This window comes from Pundamilia nyererei, unplaced genomic scaffold, assembly GCF_000239375.1.
Source record: "Pundamilia nyererei isolate P.nyererei 1_Seehausen unplaced genomic scaffold, PunNye1.0 scaffold00390, whole genome shotgun sequence".
Lineage (NCBI taxonomy): Eukaryota > Metazoa > Chordata > Actinopteri > Cichliformes > Cichlidae > Pundamilia > Pundamilia nyererei.
Genome location: NW_005187791.1, coordinates 42,288 through 60,088, shown reverse-complemented (window position 1 = coordinate 60,088; position 17,801 = coordinate 42,288). Strand labels below are relative to the sequence as shown.

At 38.4% G+C, this 17,801-nt stretch overlaps 2 protein-coding genes across 2 annotated transcripts in view; one reads left to right on the top strand and one right to left on the bottom strand.

Moving 5' to 3' along the window:
- arpc2 (actin related protein 2/3 complex, subunit 2) overlaps window positions 1–4,422 on the bottom strand; it is an 11,073-nt gene extending 6,651 nt beyond the window's left edge. The window contains exons 1-3 of the mRNA XM_005752895.1: window positions 4,193–4,422; window positions 2,440–2,474; window positions 1,573–1,685 (exon numbers count right to left, since the gene is read on the bottom strand). Of these exons, the coding sequence (XP_005752952.1) occupies window positions 1,573–1,685; window positions 2,440–2,474; window positions 4,193–4,266 (222 nt within the window). The 5' untranslated portion in view covers window positions 4,267–4,422. The remainder of the gene's footprint in view (window positions 1–1,572; window positions 1,686–2,439; window positions 2,475–4,192) is intronic.
- Window positions 4,423–14,839: 10,417 nt separating this feature from the next.
- On the top strand, window positions 14,840–16,990 carry LOC102198878 (C-X-C chemokine receptor type 2-like). Its single transcript, XM_005752894.1, has 2 exons — window positions 14,840–14,902; window positions 15,577–16,990. Exon 2 carries the CDS (start codon window positions 15,579–15,581, stop codon window positions 16,650–16,652), a length of 1,074 nt encoding a protein of 357 aa, XP_005752951.1. The 5' UTR covers window positions 14,840–14,902; window positions 15,577–15,578; the 3' UTR covers window positions 16,653–16,990.
- The last annotated feature ends 811 nt before the right edge of the window (window positions 16,991–17,801 follow it).

Here is a 17,801-nt window from a genome sequence, read left to right as displayed (position 1 = left end):
GGGGCGAAGCGGCTGGGCAGCAGCCAAGCCTTTCATACACAGTGGCTGCTGCTCGCAGTCAGCACTTCCTCGCCTGGGGTGAGTCACACACACACACTTCCTGTTTCTACTGAAAGCCTCAGCGGCTGCTTTCTTCCTTACATGGCAACAGAGCACTTGTGTAGGTTTGTGTGTGTTTGTGTGTGTGGAGGGAAATAATGACCTCATTCTACTTTTATTTTATATCTCAGATCGACTCACCATCATCAGGAATCAAATTCAGTAGCAGCCTTGCCTGAACCCATGGCTCTTTTTACAGTTTCACTTGCACTCAGGTTTATTATCACTGAAATCAAAGTGTGCAATGAAAGACACTTGCACGCACTGTCCCAGATTAACTCTCATGTACCAATCAGGGATCTGGTAGAAGAAAACTGAACAAAGCTAAGCATATTTCAATCAGATGCCACAAAAAACCAACCCAAAACCTCATGTTTGTTTTAGTGCTTTTCATTAAAATAATCATATATCGTGCTGAAGAACAAAGCAAAACTAAAGGTCCTTTATGTTCAAGCCTGGATGAACCTCGGGCACTTTTAGTGCGCTCAAGGATGAAACACCAACACAAAAAAATGCAAAACAAAGCAGCAGGTGCCATGACCACCCGGATTTACCCCTTCAAAAGGAAACCAAAACATATTTTGCTTGGTTGTGCAGTTTTCTCCCTTAATCTGCCTTTGATCAGCTTCTATTCACTGCTTAGAATAACAGAGCATAAATGGACCAATGCACAGCACTGAATAATGCTGCATGTGTGTATCAACCGCCAGCACAGACATAAAAGGACACAGGCCTCTGAGTGACACCGAAGCGTGGTACAGACAGCAGCCAGCAGTGTGGTGGACGTTTATACCAGATTCTACCCACGTTTGCAGCTGGACATGCAGGGCTGGTTTATTGTGACACCACAGCATGTTAGAAGAAGTTTAAAGTCACATTAAAACAATATCACAATAATTGACTCATATTAAGCATAGCCGTAAAAAGGCGACTGAATGGAAAGAAGGTAACCCCCTGTGACTGTACTTAAGCCTCGGTTCACAACTGCTTTGCCGAGCTGACATCATCGTGGATCGCCTTATATGGTCATCATAGCCACAGCCAAAGTCGAGTTTATAAGAAGTAGGTTCTGTTTGTAAAAACCCACATGAGGGACAGCTAAGCAGAAAAAAGGGGCTTTTAGAGAGCGTGGCTTAAAGAGACAGGACCTACAGTGTGTGGGTTCAGATAAAGGGTGAACTGAGGAGCTGCAGAAAGGACAGCTATAAGATGACCAATCATACAAAGCAGCTTTAGTCCCTGATTTAAACTATAGATGTGATAATAATAACCCTTTTAAGGTTATCCTTAATTGCACTTTCTGTATAACGAGAATGTTCTTGTGTTGCAGAGGATGTGAAACCAGCTATAATCAAGACTCTGCAAAGGCCTCTGTGTCATACATGCTAAATAAAAAAAATCATCTGATTCTTTGTATTCAGGTTTTGAGAAACATTTTCCAGCCTCTCGCTCTCTTTTGTGTGTGTGTTTTACCTCGTCAGCTCCATGATCCTGCAGCTCCTTGTAGAACTTCAGAGAGATGCTGATCATCACTTTGGTCTTGTCCCCATTGGGGTTGGAGATGTGGTACAAGACGCCATCGAAGTCTGCAGCACACAGGCACAGAGTTAATACCAGCGGGGGAGAAATGCTCAACTTTAAATGAATTATAAAACCCATTTAAAAACAACTCGTGTTGACCAAAGTGCTGTACAAACATAAAACAGAAGACAAGGGAATGGATAAGAAATAAGTAAAATACATGTTAGTAGGCGCTAAACACATTCAGTCACAGCTGAAACAGGCACAGGAGACACGGTGAGCAACTCAGGAAAGACTCCAACGAACGCCTCGATCTTTTCATTCCTCACTTAGATAGACGAGACGTCTTAGTAATCTCAGATTCAACACTGATTACAGGAACATGTGCAATAAGCTGGCTGCATAATGGGAAATTGAAGACAACACCACCATCAGCACCACCCTTTAAATTTTGAAATAGGCGTGCACAAAATGTGATTGTGTCTGATCAAATCCAAACATTACATTACAACCTTCTTCACAGCGGGTTACACAAAATACTGCACGACACAACACACACAGAAATCTATAAGCCATAATATGAACTACATTAAAGTCATTTAAAGAAATGTCATGCGGCCCATCCAACACTGGCTCATATGATTTGGTTTCATTTAATTTGGAGAACAGCAAAAAGTTCCTTCCTTATCCAGACAGCAAAAAGGCTCAACTCGGCTGAGAGAGCCACGTTATCGAAACTGTGTGTTAAAATCAAAACACGGATATTCAAATATAGTACAAACGGGGCAAAAATAGCACGCTGCTGCACGAGACACTCACCCGCAAACGTCACATCGACGGCCTCTGGTTTGGTTCTGTGAGGAGAAAAAGAAACAACATGAGGAGACCAGTTTGTTAAGCCCACAAAGCTGGAGTTCAATTTACCATCTTAAATAGCATCAAAACAAACAAAGAAACAATGAAGGTAGTGAGGAGGTTTAAGTAGACTTGATGGTTAAAAAGGGAACAAAAAGGGTCATCGCAGCATTCAAAGCCACACACTGCAAACAAGCTAGCTAGCTATTGCTTTGTTTCCCGTTTGTTATAATTACTGCCACTAGATTCTTTATATTTGTATGATGAAAGATGATTAGAGCCCATCCAATGTAGGTTTTTAAGAATGATACTAATACCGATGTTTGGTGATTTTAAAAAAAAATGCAATAACATGGTTGAATTTGCAGACATTATTCTGCAAAAGGAGAAACAAAAAGAACTGCTAGTAGCAGTTGCAGCTGACCAAACTAAATCACTTCCTCTGATAAAACCATAAAAGCTCAACAGTATCTCTAGCTTTACAGTACGTGTAGAGTAGCTTAGTCAAGGGTGTTTTCACGGTAAGCTGGTTACCAGTTTGTGAAATACATGGATGGGGAGTTAATCAGAACTGACCCTCATTATTTCTTCTACATTATAATCTGAACAGGACCTGTTAGTTGCTGTTCAAGTTACAGTACTGTGCAATACTGGTATTACTCCCGCTGCCGGTCAAGGACTGGGACACAAATTAATTGCAAGATGAAGCCGTGCGCTTGATAAAATGCAAAACATTTAAATGTTTTATTTAATGACGTCATGATGGAGTCACAGCTTTAATGAATCATCGCGACACGACAGCTTTAAAAAAAACAATCTAAGCAATGCCTGGGGAATGCACAGTAGCAAATCAACAGTGTAAAGGTGGATGCTGCAGCGACTTGTCCACACGCTCATGCTCTGAGGAGCTGCAGCTGCTGGCTGTGCAGAGCAGACTTGACTCAGCCTGACTACAGGAATGCGGAAGCAGGAGAAAAAGCGAGAGATGGGCGATGGTTGGCTATCATTTAGCCACTAAAAGCTTTATGTACTGCCGCGGAAGGCAAATAAATGGTCTTTATTAAGTGAAAACACCGCGGGCATATAATCTGATCTGCTGTGGTGGAGTGACACCGGAAATGAGAAGATAGTTTGCCTTGACAAACCTGTTGTGTCCGAAAAAAAGAAATGAAGTCCTCACTTCATATAAAAATATATACTATATTTATAAAAATAGTTTTTATATGCGGTTTGTGATTTTGCATATGATGTTATCAACCAGTGTGGAATAGCTTAATCATTTTTTTTTAAAAAGCTTATAAATTAGCTTTATTCCCGCTAGCTCCCTTAAGGCTTTCTAACCTTTTAAAAATATTTGCTTCGTATTTATTGGCAGCGCAGTGTAAATATAACCTAAGTATCTATTGTGTGCTTTGTTGTTTTATCTCCAAGGTATGTGGGAGAACCGCCAGGGGAGATTAAATTCAATGGGGTTACAATTTTTGGCACAACACCGCCCGTGCAGACACACCCCGGCTCGTCGAGGCAGAGCAACAAGCTAACTCTATGTGTATTTCTGTACTTTAAAAAAAATCAATACTCTTTAGACCACATAGCTTAACTTTGTTGAACCTGCTGTACCCGATCTCCCCCGTTTCTTTAAATGAAGCCATCATCTTCTGTAAGAAGCTAAAGGGGAAGCTAGCGGTGCTAGCCAGGTGTAGCGATGATTTCTCACCCGTTGGATGCGCCGTCGAACTTGAGCGTCAGCGTCTCCTCGATAATGCGGTTATTAATTTCTAACAGGATCATGGCAGCGGACGCCGGTGTCGAGGAAAAGGGGGGATAAGCGGTGTTGTTTGGTGGGGTTCACCTCTTTGTGTCAAATTCTGCAAATTTTTTCCTGCCCTGACAGACCCGACCGCTTCCGTCGAGGCTACTTCCGCCCGCAACTTCCGCGTATTTTACTCGCAGGGCCCAAATAAGACTGGGGCGTCTAAAATAATGCCTGTAATAAATTCGTAATGACAGTACTGCGGCGGGTTCATAAGAAAGAAACAGGTGTCCGCGACTTAATAAGTGTAAATGGTACATCAATCACAATTTTAGGGCCACACAACTGCACTAATCAGGAAATACTTGTTCATACTTGTTATTTAAAAAAGGCTATTTATTTATTTAGAACAGACTGCTGTAAGAGAGAAAAGGAAGGTTTTCATGACGATAGTGAGACGTGCTGTGGTGCATGGTTTGAAGGTGTAACTTACAAAAAGACAGATATAGTTTGGAGACAAAGTTAGAGAGGCAAGACTGAGCTGGTTTGGATGTGTGCAGAGGAGGATGGTGGATATATTGGACAAAGCAAAATGAATATGAGCTGGCAGGCAGAAGGAGAAGAGGAAACCACATAGATGGTTCATGGATGCTGTTGAGGAGGACAGGGGAGGATGCTGGGATAGGGTGAGGTGAGGCAGATGATCCACTGCGGCGACCTCTAAGGAATCAGCTAAAAGAAGTCGAAAAAAGAAAAGAAAACAAATAGACTACATTACTCTAAAGACTTATTTAAATAGGGAAACCTGGTGTGAAAATTAAGTAACCTGAGATTAATTGAGTGTGGGGAAAGCACACAAATTACTTAGAAAAGGCCCTATGCTCAGCAAGGCAATAATGCTTCTAAGTTGAATAATGTTTCTCAAAACACACGCACATATTATGACCAGTCTGATAACCATTTACAAGCTTAGTTGGAAAAGGAAAAGAAGGTGTGGTTTCTTAAAAAGTCTGAAAACAAAGTGAGCCATTGTTTTCTGGTTTAGAGAAGCTGTGACTTCTCCATCCAACTACAAATGAAACATGCAGTATTGCACGTCTTGCGCCGCCCCTCATTTCTTTAAATTTTGTTAGGCAAATGTGAAACATGTGCAGCAGTCCTTTTTTTTTAACATGCACACATAGATAAATACATAAATAGAAATGCGGTATGTAATGTAAAAACAAAGCTTGTAGAATTATAAGTATAACTCTGCAATGATACTAATAATAACAAGAAATCATTAAATTGGTGTGATCATCTTTATTCTCCATCACAGCCTGAGTTCTCTTAGTCAAGCCTGCTTATTATTTCTTTAAGGACATGACTTTCAGATTCAGTTCATCTGCTATAGATAGATTTTTTTCTTTTGTCTTCCACCTGCCCAGTTTCCTCAAATTTCTTAAGGACACACTGCGCATCATGTAGAGATGCCAAGTCAAGTCGTTGGCAAATAGCTATTTGGCAGCCACCTCTCTGCAAACAAACAGAAAGCTTTGCTCTGGAAATGATCAGGTACAATTATTCAAATTCAAATTTTATTTGTCACGTACACAGTCATACACAGTACGATATGCAGTGAAATGCTTGGACAACTGCTCGTGACCTAAAGAAAACAAAAAAGGAAAAGGCTATGAATAAGATAGGAAATAAATATGAAAAATTAAAAAGGGTAAATTTAACTAGGAAGGAATAAAATATAAATTAAGGTTAAAAATGAAATAACTGTACAACACAAATTAGAATGAAGGGTAAATTTAACTGGGAAAGAATAAGATAAAATATATAAATTAAAGTTGAAAATAAAATAACTACAACAAAATACACAATATAGAAATATATACGAATGTATGAAGAAATATAAATAAATATATACACAATAACAGCAGCTGTACAAGTATTAACTGGAAATGAAGAATATAGTGACCAGTGTTGTGCGATCCACATTATGTCTTGTGCAGTGCAAATATGCTTAAAGTGATTAAGTGATGAAGTGAAAACAATGTCCAGAATGTCCAGTGTGTGTGTAAGAACCATATGTGTGGGTCAGTACTGTGTGGTGTGTGATTGAGAGACCGTATCGCCTGCGGGAAGAAGCAAAAATAATGTCAAAACACAAATATGTGTTACATGTTTCTGATGTGCTAAAAGTTTTGATATGAGCATGAATCCTCTGTTTGGAGATTATAAATCATCAGGTCATCAATATTCTCAACTGTTTATCCAAATCAGGGCTTTCGTTTAGTTCGACTTTTATGTAAATCAACATTATTAAATCTATCATATAAGAGAGGAAAACATTTTAGTACTGTAATAAAGCTCATACGTTAACAATGTTGTTATAAATACATTAAAAATACATTAAATATCTTACAACACCTTGTACCTGGCGGGATTACCAAGTTAACTTCCCCAACAATGTTAATCGCTCATACAGACACTGTTATTGGCAAAACAGTCTAAATTCCTGAATGCAACCCCTGCTGTTGTTGTTTATGCTGTTAGACATTTTCTGCTTAACTGGCAGCATGAAAGGTATTCTGCGATTTCTTGTCAGGGTCTTGTCAGTGATCTGGTGTCTGTCACCATGATGCTGCTGGTACCCACTTCCCCCAGACCAACTGGTTTGGTCATGTCAAAGCATTTTCATTTTTCATTTTGGATTTTTTGTTAAATTTCCTCACAGAGGGCTTTTGCTCGCATTGTTAGAGATCACACTCAACGGGATTACAAGGAAACTGGACTCTTCAGTCTGACCTCCATGTAAGTGAGTACAGTGCTGCTTTTCTTGGTTAAAGATGTAACTATGTACAATTCATTCTAAAGGTTGAATGTAATAATCAAATGTGCTTAGGTTGGGTGATCAAACCCCCCAAAACAAACAAAAACAACCCAAACACTTGATGTGTGGTTATTTTTATATTTTTGCTGATAAATAAAATGTACTCTCCAGCACAAACCTGTGTAGCCAGTCGTAAAGCAAACTGTTGGTGTAATTAAAAGATATGGTACACGAACCATCAGTAGCTGCCAAGCCTGACATCTTTAGAGCAATACAATAGAACAATACAATTAATAAGAAAGAACCATGTAAAGATGAAAAGAAGCAAAACAGGAAACCTGGTATGTAGAAGCAGATAATGACTCCCTCTGACTAACCATATAGTTATACAGTATTCAGGGTTTTTGATTTTTGATTGGCACAGATTTTCGAGCTTTTCCACAAATACCTACTCCTACCAGTCCCACCTGGTCTTGAGCCGGGGCTTAACGTGCTAATTTACATATATTATCACTGAACTTGTATTAATCACGGAGCCACTTAATTACCAGACAAATCTTTCATCAAATAGTGAGATATCTTATGGAGTTATTTTCAGCGGGGTTTACACTATTATACATTTCATAAGACAAACCATAATTTGGGAGATATTTTACAATGAAAGATGTTGAGACTGGATTTTACTACATTGATGAGAAAATCCATAAAAATGCAATGAAATGCATGATTTTACAGTAAAACGTATTTAAACCATATTTGTGTTTTTACAGATTGATGAATCTGTATTTTCTAACCATTTACCTATTTATGTTCACATCTTTTTACATTTTTTATACAGTGTTAATACATTTTAAGATGATTAAACACCTGTAACTTAAAAAATAGTAAAGTTTCTGACCAGTCATAATTAAGGCTTTAAATATGTGCTGATAAATAAAATAAAAGCATATATGTAATAGTTAGCTATAGTTAAACCTTTACATAAGTACACAAATTATTGAAGAAAAAAAGGCAAATGTAAACACAAACAAACAAAGAAACGACCTTCACTTTCAAATTTTCATTGTCATGTTTTTATATTTTATTGTTGCTCATATGATTTATTTTACATATAAAACTTCAGTTAAGTTTCTTGTGTTTTCTATAAGGTTTTATATTGTAATAGAATGCTGCCAGTTTATTATAAACGTGCATAACATTGTGGAGACAAACCTTTCGTGACCCTGCATGTTGCTCTTGCGACTTTCTGAATAACTTGTTTGGCTGCGCCAGTTCTCCTGAACAGAAACTGATAGGGTTAAAATGCATTAAAAAAATAGCGAGCGTGCCAGGTGTTATTTTCAGTGTGTCACTGAGGAAACAAGGCGCTGCTGAATTTGCATTAGCAACGATCTGATCTTTGCATTAACGCTGTGCCTTTTGTGCATTTTGCTTCCTCATTTTTTGCACAATTCGCTTTCTCTTTGCGGAATGAGCAGTCCCATCTTGGGGCAAACGTGTGCATCATCATTATGTGACAGACACATAAATCAAGCAGTGATCAAAGTTATAGTTAGACAAGAAATGATGGCCTCCTTCTTTACATGTTAGAAAAGGCAAAATCATTTTGAAAACAGTGTCTGTTTAATAGTTTTTCAGTATTATATTCTTAAACTAATGATACTGAAAATAGAAAAGCTCGGGTGATTTGATTACATGAAAAACAGATAATTTACATGGAAAAGGGAAGTTATCACACTTTAAAACCCATAACATTAGAATTAGGGGTTTTAGAAATCAGACATCTGAGGTGTGATGGTTTCTTTGCTGTTCACGTGTGTGGTGTCTCTGAGTCTGGCCAGCAATCAAAAAAAAATTTAAACTATATCTTTTACTGAAACTTAATTACAGGTGGAAGAGTACTAGTTACTTTTCTAAAGAAGATAAAGGTAAAAAAGTCGGGCATGCAGAGATAAGAGCGTTTTGCCCGGCCACAGTAACTGTAGAAATATTTGGCACAAACCCCAGGCAGCTTTCTGAAGAAACCCATGTCAGCTGTGAAGCACGGGGTGAGAATGTAGCCCACAACAATGGCAAATTCAAAGCTGTAAAGATAACCACTCTGCAGTATTGTGGAGAAGGACCCTAGCAACCCACGCACGGCATGTTGTGATTAAATTGAACTGAAGGTGGTGACGTGGCCTTGTAGAGGAAAAAAAGTTATTTGAGTCTCTTTGACATTGAGTGGATGAAGATATAAAACGAGCTGTGCATGCAAGAAAACCTCATAACATCTAAAGTAATATTTCACAAAACCTCATGGAGGGAATTTTAGAGATTGGTGAACAGTTATGAAAAACACCCAAGAAGAACATGTTTCAGATAAAGGTTGCAATAGTACCTTCAGACTTTGTCCACATAGGAAAAATGCATCTATTCATCTATTATTAAAAAACAGACTTTGCTGAATTGAGTCAAAGTCAATTTAAAGTGTTTAACTTCCTGACACATTAGCTCACTTTTAAAATCTCCTATTTGAGATGAGTTGGAATTTTCTTTTAGTATGTATTTTTTTTAAAAGTAAGTATAAAAATTGGTATTTAAAAGATGTCCTCGTTAAGGAAAACACAAAGTATGAAAGAGTTTACTGAGCACAAAATGCAAAGAAAGTCACTGTAAGGTCCCCCATATGAAAACACAGGACATACCCGACTTCAGAGGATACCCGGGTACACAAAAAGAGATGAACAGAAGTGAATTTGCTTTGTCTATGAAAGAAACTGCAATAACTAAAAAGAAGAAATAGTCTCTGAAATAAAAAATAAGAGGAAGAACAATCTGTTGTCATTGTGGTGTTTCAAACACATCCTTTCCAAGGTGCATTCAGTGTTTTGTTGTCTGAAACACCACCAATTTCCCCGGCTTGTACAGACATTTTCACACAAAAACAAACACGCAAAAGCAAAAACCTGCTGTTGTGTCTGTAAGATAACCATCTGTCAGGGTTAACACATATATGCACATAGAGATGAATGGAATCCCTGAATCACCCAGATGAGACACACCCCCTTCAGTTGTTTTGTATGCTGGAATCAGGCTGTTTCTTTCACATGGTCTTGCACAAATCTCGTCTACTTGTAAAAATGCTTCTGACACGGTAAACAAAATTCCACACAGGTTCCTCAAAGACAGTAAAACTGAAACTGCGTTTGTTGGCTACAGTTGCAAATCAGGTATGAACAGAGATTGGATGGCTCCTAAAAATAGAAGGAAATTCATTCCTTATCTGAAGTTAAGGACAATTTTTCCATTAACTTGCACGACAGAAACCATCTGTTATGGTCATATCTGTTTTTATATTTTTAAAAACCTATAACTTTGCTTGTTTGGTTGACTGGCTAATTTGGCATTAGGTCAAGTTAGTTAAGGCAGAACTTGGGAAACAGACACAAACGGCTCCTCACAAACCAACTCCACGTGGGCCTCGTTTTTCTTCATTTAAAAAAAACAAAAAACAATGAATTAATTGCATGAACTGCTGCACACTTTCATTTTTTTAAGATACTAGAAAAGGAGTAAGCAAGGGACAGAAGATGGTTGCAGTTATATTGTTATATGTTGTTATGTCCCCCTGAAGGCAGGGGAATGCAGTTGGTTCCATTTGTTTGCTTGTTTGTTTGCAGTCTAGTGTCCACAGGTTGCAAAAACATTATTTTCACATTTTGTGTGGTGACAGATACCTATAACAGCAACAGCTAATTTAATTTTGGTGAAAATTGAGTCAATGTCAAAATCAAGTTCAAGGTCAGACCAAATGTAAAAGTTGGTTAAAAAAAAAGTTCACTCTAAATTTAAACTTTTATGCAAAATATTTTATGGATAATCTTCAAACATCATAACAAGGTACTAAAGTTGACCTTGAAAAATGTGTTCAATAAACCATATTGATTAATTCATCACAGGAAAGGGCATCGAGAGAGCTCTACAGCACACTTTTTAATTTTAATACATCGCTACAACGTCACTACGATGCGTCTTTTACTACAATGTCACAATGCCATAACAAGCCGATGTCATCACGCTGTAATTAAAACATCATAAAACGTTTTTTTAAATAAAAAGGAATAAATGAAAACATTTTTTTAGCTGGACTCATTAAATAAAGGAGCATATAATATCGCACTAATTCAGCATTACAAACAGCACAATCAGTTAAACATACAATATTTTTTTAGAAAGAAAGAAGTGTACTTTATTGGTCCCCGTGGGGAAAATCCGGGGGAGCAGTGTGTAGGGACGGTACCTTGCTCAGGGGTACCTCAGGGTAGCTGTTCAGGGGAATCGAACCCCCGACCTTCCGATCATGGGGCCACCACTCTACCTACTGAGCTATCCAATATACAACATACACAATATAAAATAAAGTGCAGCTCGCACTCTTATACTCTTATGGTATTTTTGAGAATCATGAACATTTCTTTTTTCAGTTTTCAATCAATCATTCATCTTAGTTTTTGATATGATAATGATAATATCATAAAGAGCATAAAAAATACATTAAAAAATTATAATGCAGAACAAAACTGACTGTCAGGAAGGTGAAAACAAACTGATGATTCAAAGTGAAAGCAATCCGCAGGGAAGTATAAAAAACATCAACAACCCCGTCCCAATCCAGACATTCACAATTTACATTCTAAATGTTTCTCTGTGCTAATTTAGGAACAAACTCATTATGACAGGTACTTAAATCTATTGTCTGTAGCCGCCGGCAGTAGCACTTGAAGGAATGTTGATGGCCGTCTGCTGAAAAGAAAATCTGACTTCGCTGGAAAAAGACAAAAAAGAACCGAGGTGTCAGTCAGGCATTTGGCAAAAACACCAAAGTCTTCCTGGGAACGCCAGAGCTGTGTGTCAAATTTCACACTGATGTTTACGTCTTTTAATGGGTGGATGACTGGTTGTGTAAAGCGCTTTGGGGTCCTTAGGGACTAGTAAAAGCTCTATACATATACAGGCCATTTACCATTTTTATGAAAAGCAATGCAAATTGCAAAGTTCGACCTGTACAGGTGCGAGCAGTTGGCACAACAAACATGCTGAATGCAGACTTACAGGGCTAGTTGGACATTTTCAAATATCATTGTTACTATGTTTGACTGTCTATAAGTATAATATTATAGATACGTGAAATATGTGTTTTTAGCAGAGGAATTCAGTTCATTTTTACTGATTGTTTTTTATCACAAGCTAAAGAAAGCAGAAGAATCTAAACTGAAACTAAACTACAAAAGCATCTCCTTCTACCCTCATGTCTCTGTAGTCATTTAACCGTAGCACTGCAAACACTAGATCAGTTGAACTCCAGGTGTGACGCGCGCACACACACACACACACACACACACACACACACACACACACACACACACACACACACACACACACACACTGTTGACCCAAACTTTGTTTGCTAAACTAACATTAAATTAAAAACAGGCCATTCTAGTTAGGGGACAGTTGTGCTTCCTGGCACCGTGAGGATAATGTAATTGAGTGAGGTTGAGCTTATGTTCTCAAACAGATGGAGCCTACCGGCTGGTTATTGTGTGCTTTCCCTCTGACAGCCTGAAATGATTCATGGAGCCGAAGAAGAGGAGTTTTTTATATATACAGGAGCATGACGGGCTGTCATGGAGGCCCCTTGGTCCCCTATCGTTAGATGTATGATTTTCATTTTTCCTCTTCGTACTCATTGGTGTTTGACACGACATGTATAACAATGCTCGCCTAGAAGTTCTCGTGAAAATAGCTGAAATAGCAATGCATGTGCATAAACATGTAGCCCACCTGTCAACTACCATTACCTAACAGCAGCCACAGTGTGAGAAATGAGTGAAAGGAAAACAGGACTTTTGAAATAACATGTCAGTGTTTCATTTCCAGAAAGTGACACAGCTGATATCCTAACCCACTGATTTGTGAAACACCTTATAGCTGATTACCCAACAGATTCCTGTAGTCAGTATTAGTGTGACATAAAGATGTTTTAAGGACAGAAAGGAAAAAAAATCTTTCTTTGATAATTATCAGCAAGTTTACAAAATGTGAGTGTCTGATTGAGCATGGTGCCTTTTTTCTTTTTCTTCACAGATACGATGGCATTAAAAATGGAGGAAATGAGCACGGTGGGATTTTTCTTCTTCAGCGATGTGGAAATGGAAAAAAGCCCCATCAATTTTCAAAATAAAGTTTTCCTGTAACACTTTGTATTTGGGTGATGGATGATTGGGATCCAGAGAAGAAGAAAAGAAGAAGAAGAAACTAGCGTGAGACAAAAAACAGTAAATGACACACAACAAAACACAACATGGAAAAAGTCACAGAAGTAAACTGCTCTCAGTCATCACCCTTTGATTTAGTTGGATCATCTTATATTTATTTCATTCTTCTGCTTTTATTCTGTTGTTTTAACAGACAATCTTATGATCTACTGAATTGCTTTAATATGCACTCACCAACCACTTTATTAGGTACACCTTACTACTCATTTCTTCATGGTTCAGCGAGCTGCTGGAAATACTCCTCAGAGATTTTGGTCCATGTCGTTGCGACAGACACAGCTGCTGCAGATTTGTCCATGACGTGACTCTCCTGTTCCACCACATAGTGTGCTTTGTTGGATTGACATCTGGTGACCGTGGAGGCCGTCTGAGTGAACTCGCTGTCATGTTCAAGAAACCAGTTTGAGATGATTTGAGCTTTTTCATGTGGTGTGTTATCCATCAGATGATGAGTACAGTGTGGTCATAAAGTAACACTATTACACCACCAGCAGCTTAAACCATTGATGCCAGTCAAGATGGATCCATGCTTCTATGTTGTTTACACCAAATGCTGACCTGATCATCTGAATGTCGCAGGAGAAATTAAGATCGACCAAGCAATCGCCAAATTTTGATGAGCCCACACTAAATATAGTCTCAGTTCTGAGTTGTTAGCCATCGTTAGTGGTGCGCTGCGATCTTCTGCTGCTCGACGTGTCGTGTGCTCGGAGATGCTCTTCTGCATTCCTTGTTTGGAATGAGTGGTGGTTTAAGTCGCCTTCCTCGCAGCAAGCTGCCTGCTCTCTTCTGAGCTTTGGCAAAAGCGATTCGTCTTCGTCCAGAGAACTGACGCTCACTGAATATTTTCTCTGTTCACTTATTCACTTATTCGGTAACCTCTGATTGGCTGATCTGATATTTGCTTTACCCATGTTAATGAGCAGTTGAACAGGTGTTCTTAATAATCTGAGTGTCATAGTTTGCTAATTAGAGCTTCTTTAATATATTTAACTGATTAATACATTTACATTATAATGGGATTATCGGTTAGCAGCTTATTCCTGTTTTTCATATAGCTCAACGACCAAACAGGTGAGCTTCACTTATGCCGGATACCTTGTGATTAAATGAACACAAATAAATTCATGAACTTCCAGCCTGTCTCATGTGTGGTTTTTTAACCAGTTCACCATCTTTTCAGACCGCAGTTCCCCTCTGGTACAAAGAGTGTGAAAAGTCACAGATGCTAATAATTACCTGAAGAGAGTTGTTGCTGCTGTAAACTGTCACCGTGAGCAATCACTGCGACACAAACTGGAGAATTCATTTTATATTTGCGTCTGTGCTCTAAGTATGTGTCGCAACATCTTCATTTAAAGACATTTCAAAAACATGTGATGACACAAGCTGTATGCTGTGTGCTGTAACACATGGGGAAGGAGACAGGACATTGGGTCAGTGCTGCGCAAAATCCCCAAATTGTATCATGTTTAAAGAGTTGCTCTTGAACATCAGACTCATTTGGGTGCCCAGCCTTTGTCATCTTTAGAGGTGAGTGTCTGATTTAATACATTCTTCTTATATAGATGGGTACACGTGAAAAAATGAATAAAAGGGCAGAATTAAAGTGATAAACTGGGACTTTTTATATATAAAATTACATCATATATACCAAATATCATACCAGAAAAAATGACAAAAGACTTTTAAGCCATGAAACATATTTTAAGCCTCCCACTTAGGAGCTGATACAATAACCGTCGCTTATATTAAACAGATATTTCTCTGTAATCTAATTACTGAGTCACTGTATCAGTGTTTCCTAATTGTGCTGCATCTCATTTAACTTTAAGTCTTATTTTCATTGGACAGTCACGCTATGTACAATAGTACAACAAAATTGGAGTACTGAAAGCAATTTATAATAAATAAATACCACATATAGAGAATAAAATATATATAATATGTGAAAAAATAAAACGAGTTCATCAGGTCAGGTCAGGCACTTCTCTGGAGGTTATAATTTATTAAAGATGTTCTTTAAACTGTCACAGTGGTAGCTGTTTAGTTCAGCACAAGTTTGATTTAAAGCTACGAAAGGCAACTTTTGCAACCACAAATTATACAATTTTTACAAGTCAAAAAAAATTTACTTATGTCCATATGCTTCCTGTGTTTGCATAGTGTTGGTAGTGCACTAATATCATTCTGTTTCCCATCTACAGCCATGTCATTTGTCTATGTCTTTGGAGACGATTTCTTTGGAAATTACTCCAATTTCAATGGGTCCAATGAATCCGGCACATTCACTCCAGATCTAGATACCTTAGAATGTGGATACAAACCACTGGAACCTTCAGCTGCTATTATCCTATGTAAAATCCTCATAGGCATCTTCTTACTGGCTATACCAGGAAACATGCTGGTAGGATGGGTGATCAGGACCAGCCAACAAACTCTGACTCCATCAGATGTGTACCTGTTCCACCTGACCATAGCAGACGGACTGATGGCTCTGACGCTCCCGTTCTTTGCTGTAGCACTGATCCAAGGATGGATCTTTGGAGACTTCCTGTGTAAATTCCTCAACCTCGTCATGGATGCAAACTTCTACACCAGCATCATCTTCCTTGCCTGTATTAGCATCGATCGTTACCTTGTGATTGTGCACGCCAGGGAGACACTCAAGAGCCGTCAGAGGATGTGCAGCAAAATGCTCTGCACAGCGGTGTGGGCCCTCGGTTGTGCCCTCGCTCTTCCTGCTCTTTTTAATGATGTCAATAAGGCAGATGCCGAGAAGATGATTTGCTCTGTGAGCTTTGACATCGGCAGCTCCACCGTATGGCGGATCGCCACTCGGGGCTTCATTCATATTTTTGGCTTTTTGGTCCCTGCGATTGTCATGATCTCCTGCTACAGCATCACTGTTGCACGGCTGCTGCTCACTCGTGGTTTCCAGAAGCACCGAGCCATGCGGGTGATCATAACCGTGGTGATTGCATTTCTGCTCTGCTGGACACCATACCAAATAACCATCATGGTAGACATACTGCTGAGGGCTGATGTAGTACAGTTCAACTGCGCTATGAGGAGGTCGGTGAGCACAGCGGTGGTTGCAACCCACTGCCTGGCTCTGCTGCACAGCTGCATCAACCCTTTCCTCTACGCCTTCGTGGGAGAGAAGTTCAGGAAGAAGATGAAACTGCTTCTTCATAGAAAGCTCAGACAGGAAAGGATGTCAGGGTCAAGGTTCAGCAGGTCAACATCTCAGACCTCAGAGGGCATTGGAACAGTTCTCTAAGCGCTGGGTGAATTTTTTTTAATCTCAAGACTTCTAGAAAACAAACTGCTTTTAAATATATAAAAGAAGGAAATATTGGCCGTTTTAATTTGTCTAGTTGTCCAAAGTTTAGTTATTAGAGTAAATCCTCTCTGCACCATTTAATACATATTAATGCCACCGAATTTGCACCAAAATCATGGACTGAATAGCAAACATGGCCACCAGTCGAATCTGCGCTCCATTAAAAAAATGCAAGAGCCATATTTTTTTTATTTGGCTCATGTAAACTATTTAAAGTCTTATGTAGGGGAATTTGGACCTGATGATGTCATCTTACAGCTGTAAATATCTTTTATTTCCATTTCCTGACTTATTTTTTTTTAGGTTTTCTTTATTGCTTCTGTTCTTTTTTATATTGAACTTAAAAAAATTCTTAACTTACCTTTAATGTATCTAGTCTTGTTTGCCCTCACAGTTTAGATTTCAGATTTGAATGACTTCCTGCTTTTGCTTGTTTGCCAAATCATGTTGGAAACCATTTGTTTTTAAAGGTGCTGTATGAATAAAACTGTTATTACTATCATGTGCGAGCAGCTGGAAAGAGACATATTCAAGAAATAAAATGCAGCTTTTTATGACAACTGGTTTTTAATTGACTAACATTTTTATCTATTAGCTACTATTGTTACGCACAATCAACTAAACCAACTGCAACTTATGGTAGATTACTTATAAGGGTTTAAAATAAGATGAATAATTACAAAGTCCAGGTCTCTTTTCTCTTGCTGCAGGGCAGTGTGGATATTGTGTATTATTTAAATGTCCTTGCCCAGATTTCATATTACGTTTACGTGCTGCATTGCTGCCATCTAATGGACTCACTTTGGTAATAAGGAATTTCCTCTACCTGGATCAAGTCCATGTTCATTTTTACACACAACTGAATTCTGTGTCATTCTGTTTCAAATCAAATTAAATCTACTTGTTACAACTTGTATAAACATTTTATGGTATAAAGTTTGAACATATATAAAAAGTTTTCAAGATATATATTTTTCAAAAAGGCCCATTAAAGCACGTTGAATGTGTATATACATGCATATATATACAGGGAGTGCAGAATTACAGGGAGTGCAGAATCATTAGGCAAATGAGTATTTTGTCCAC

Coding starts and splice junctions, on each gene's coding strand:
- LOC102198878 (XM_005752894.1), top strand. CDS start 15,579: ATGTCATTTGTCTATGTCTTTGGAGACGATTTCTTTGGAAATTACTCC.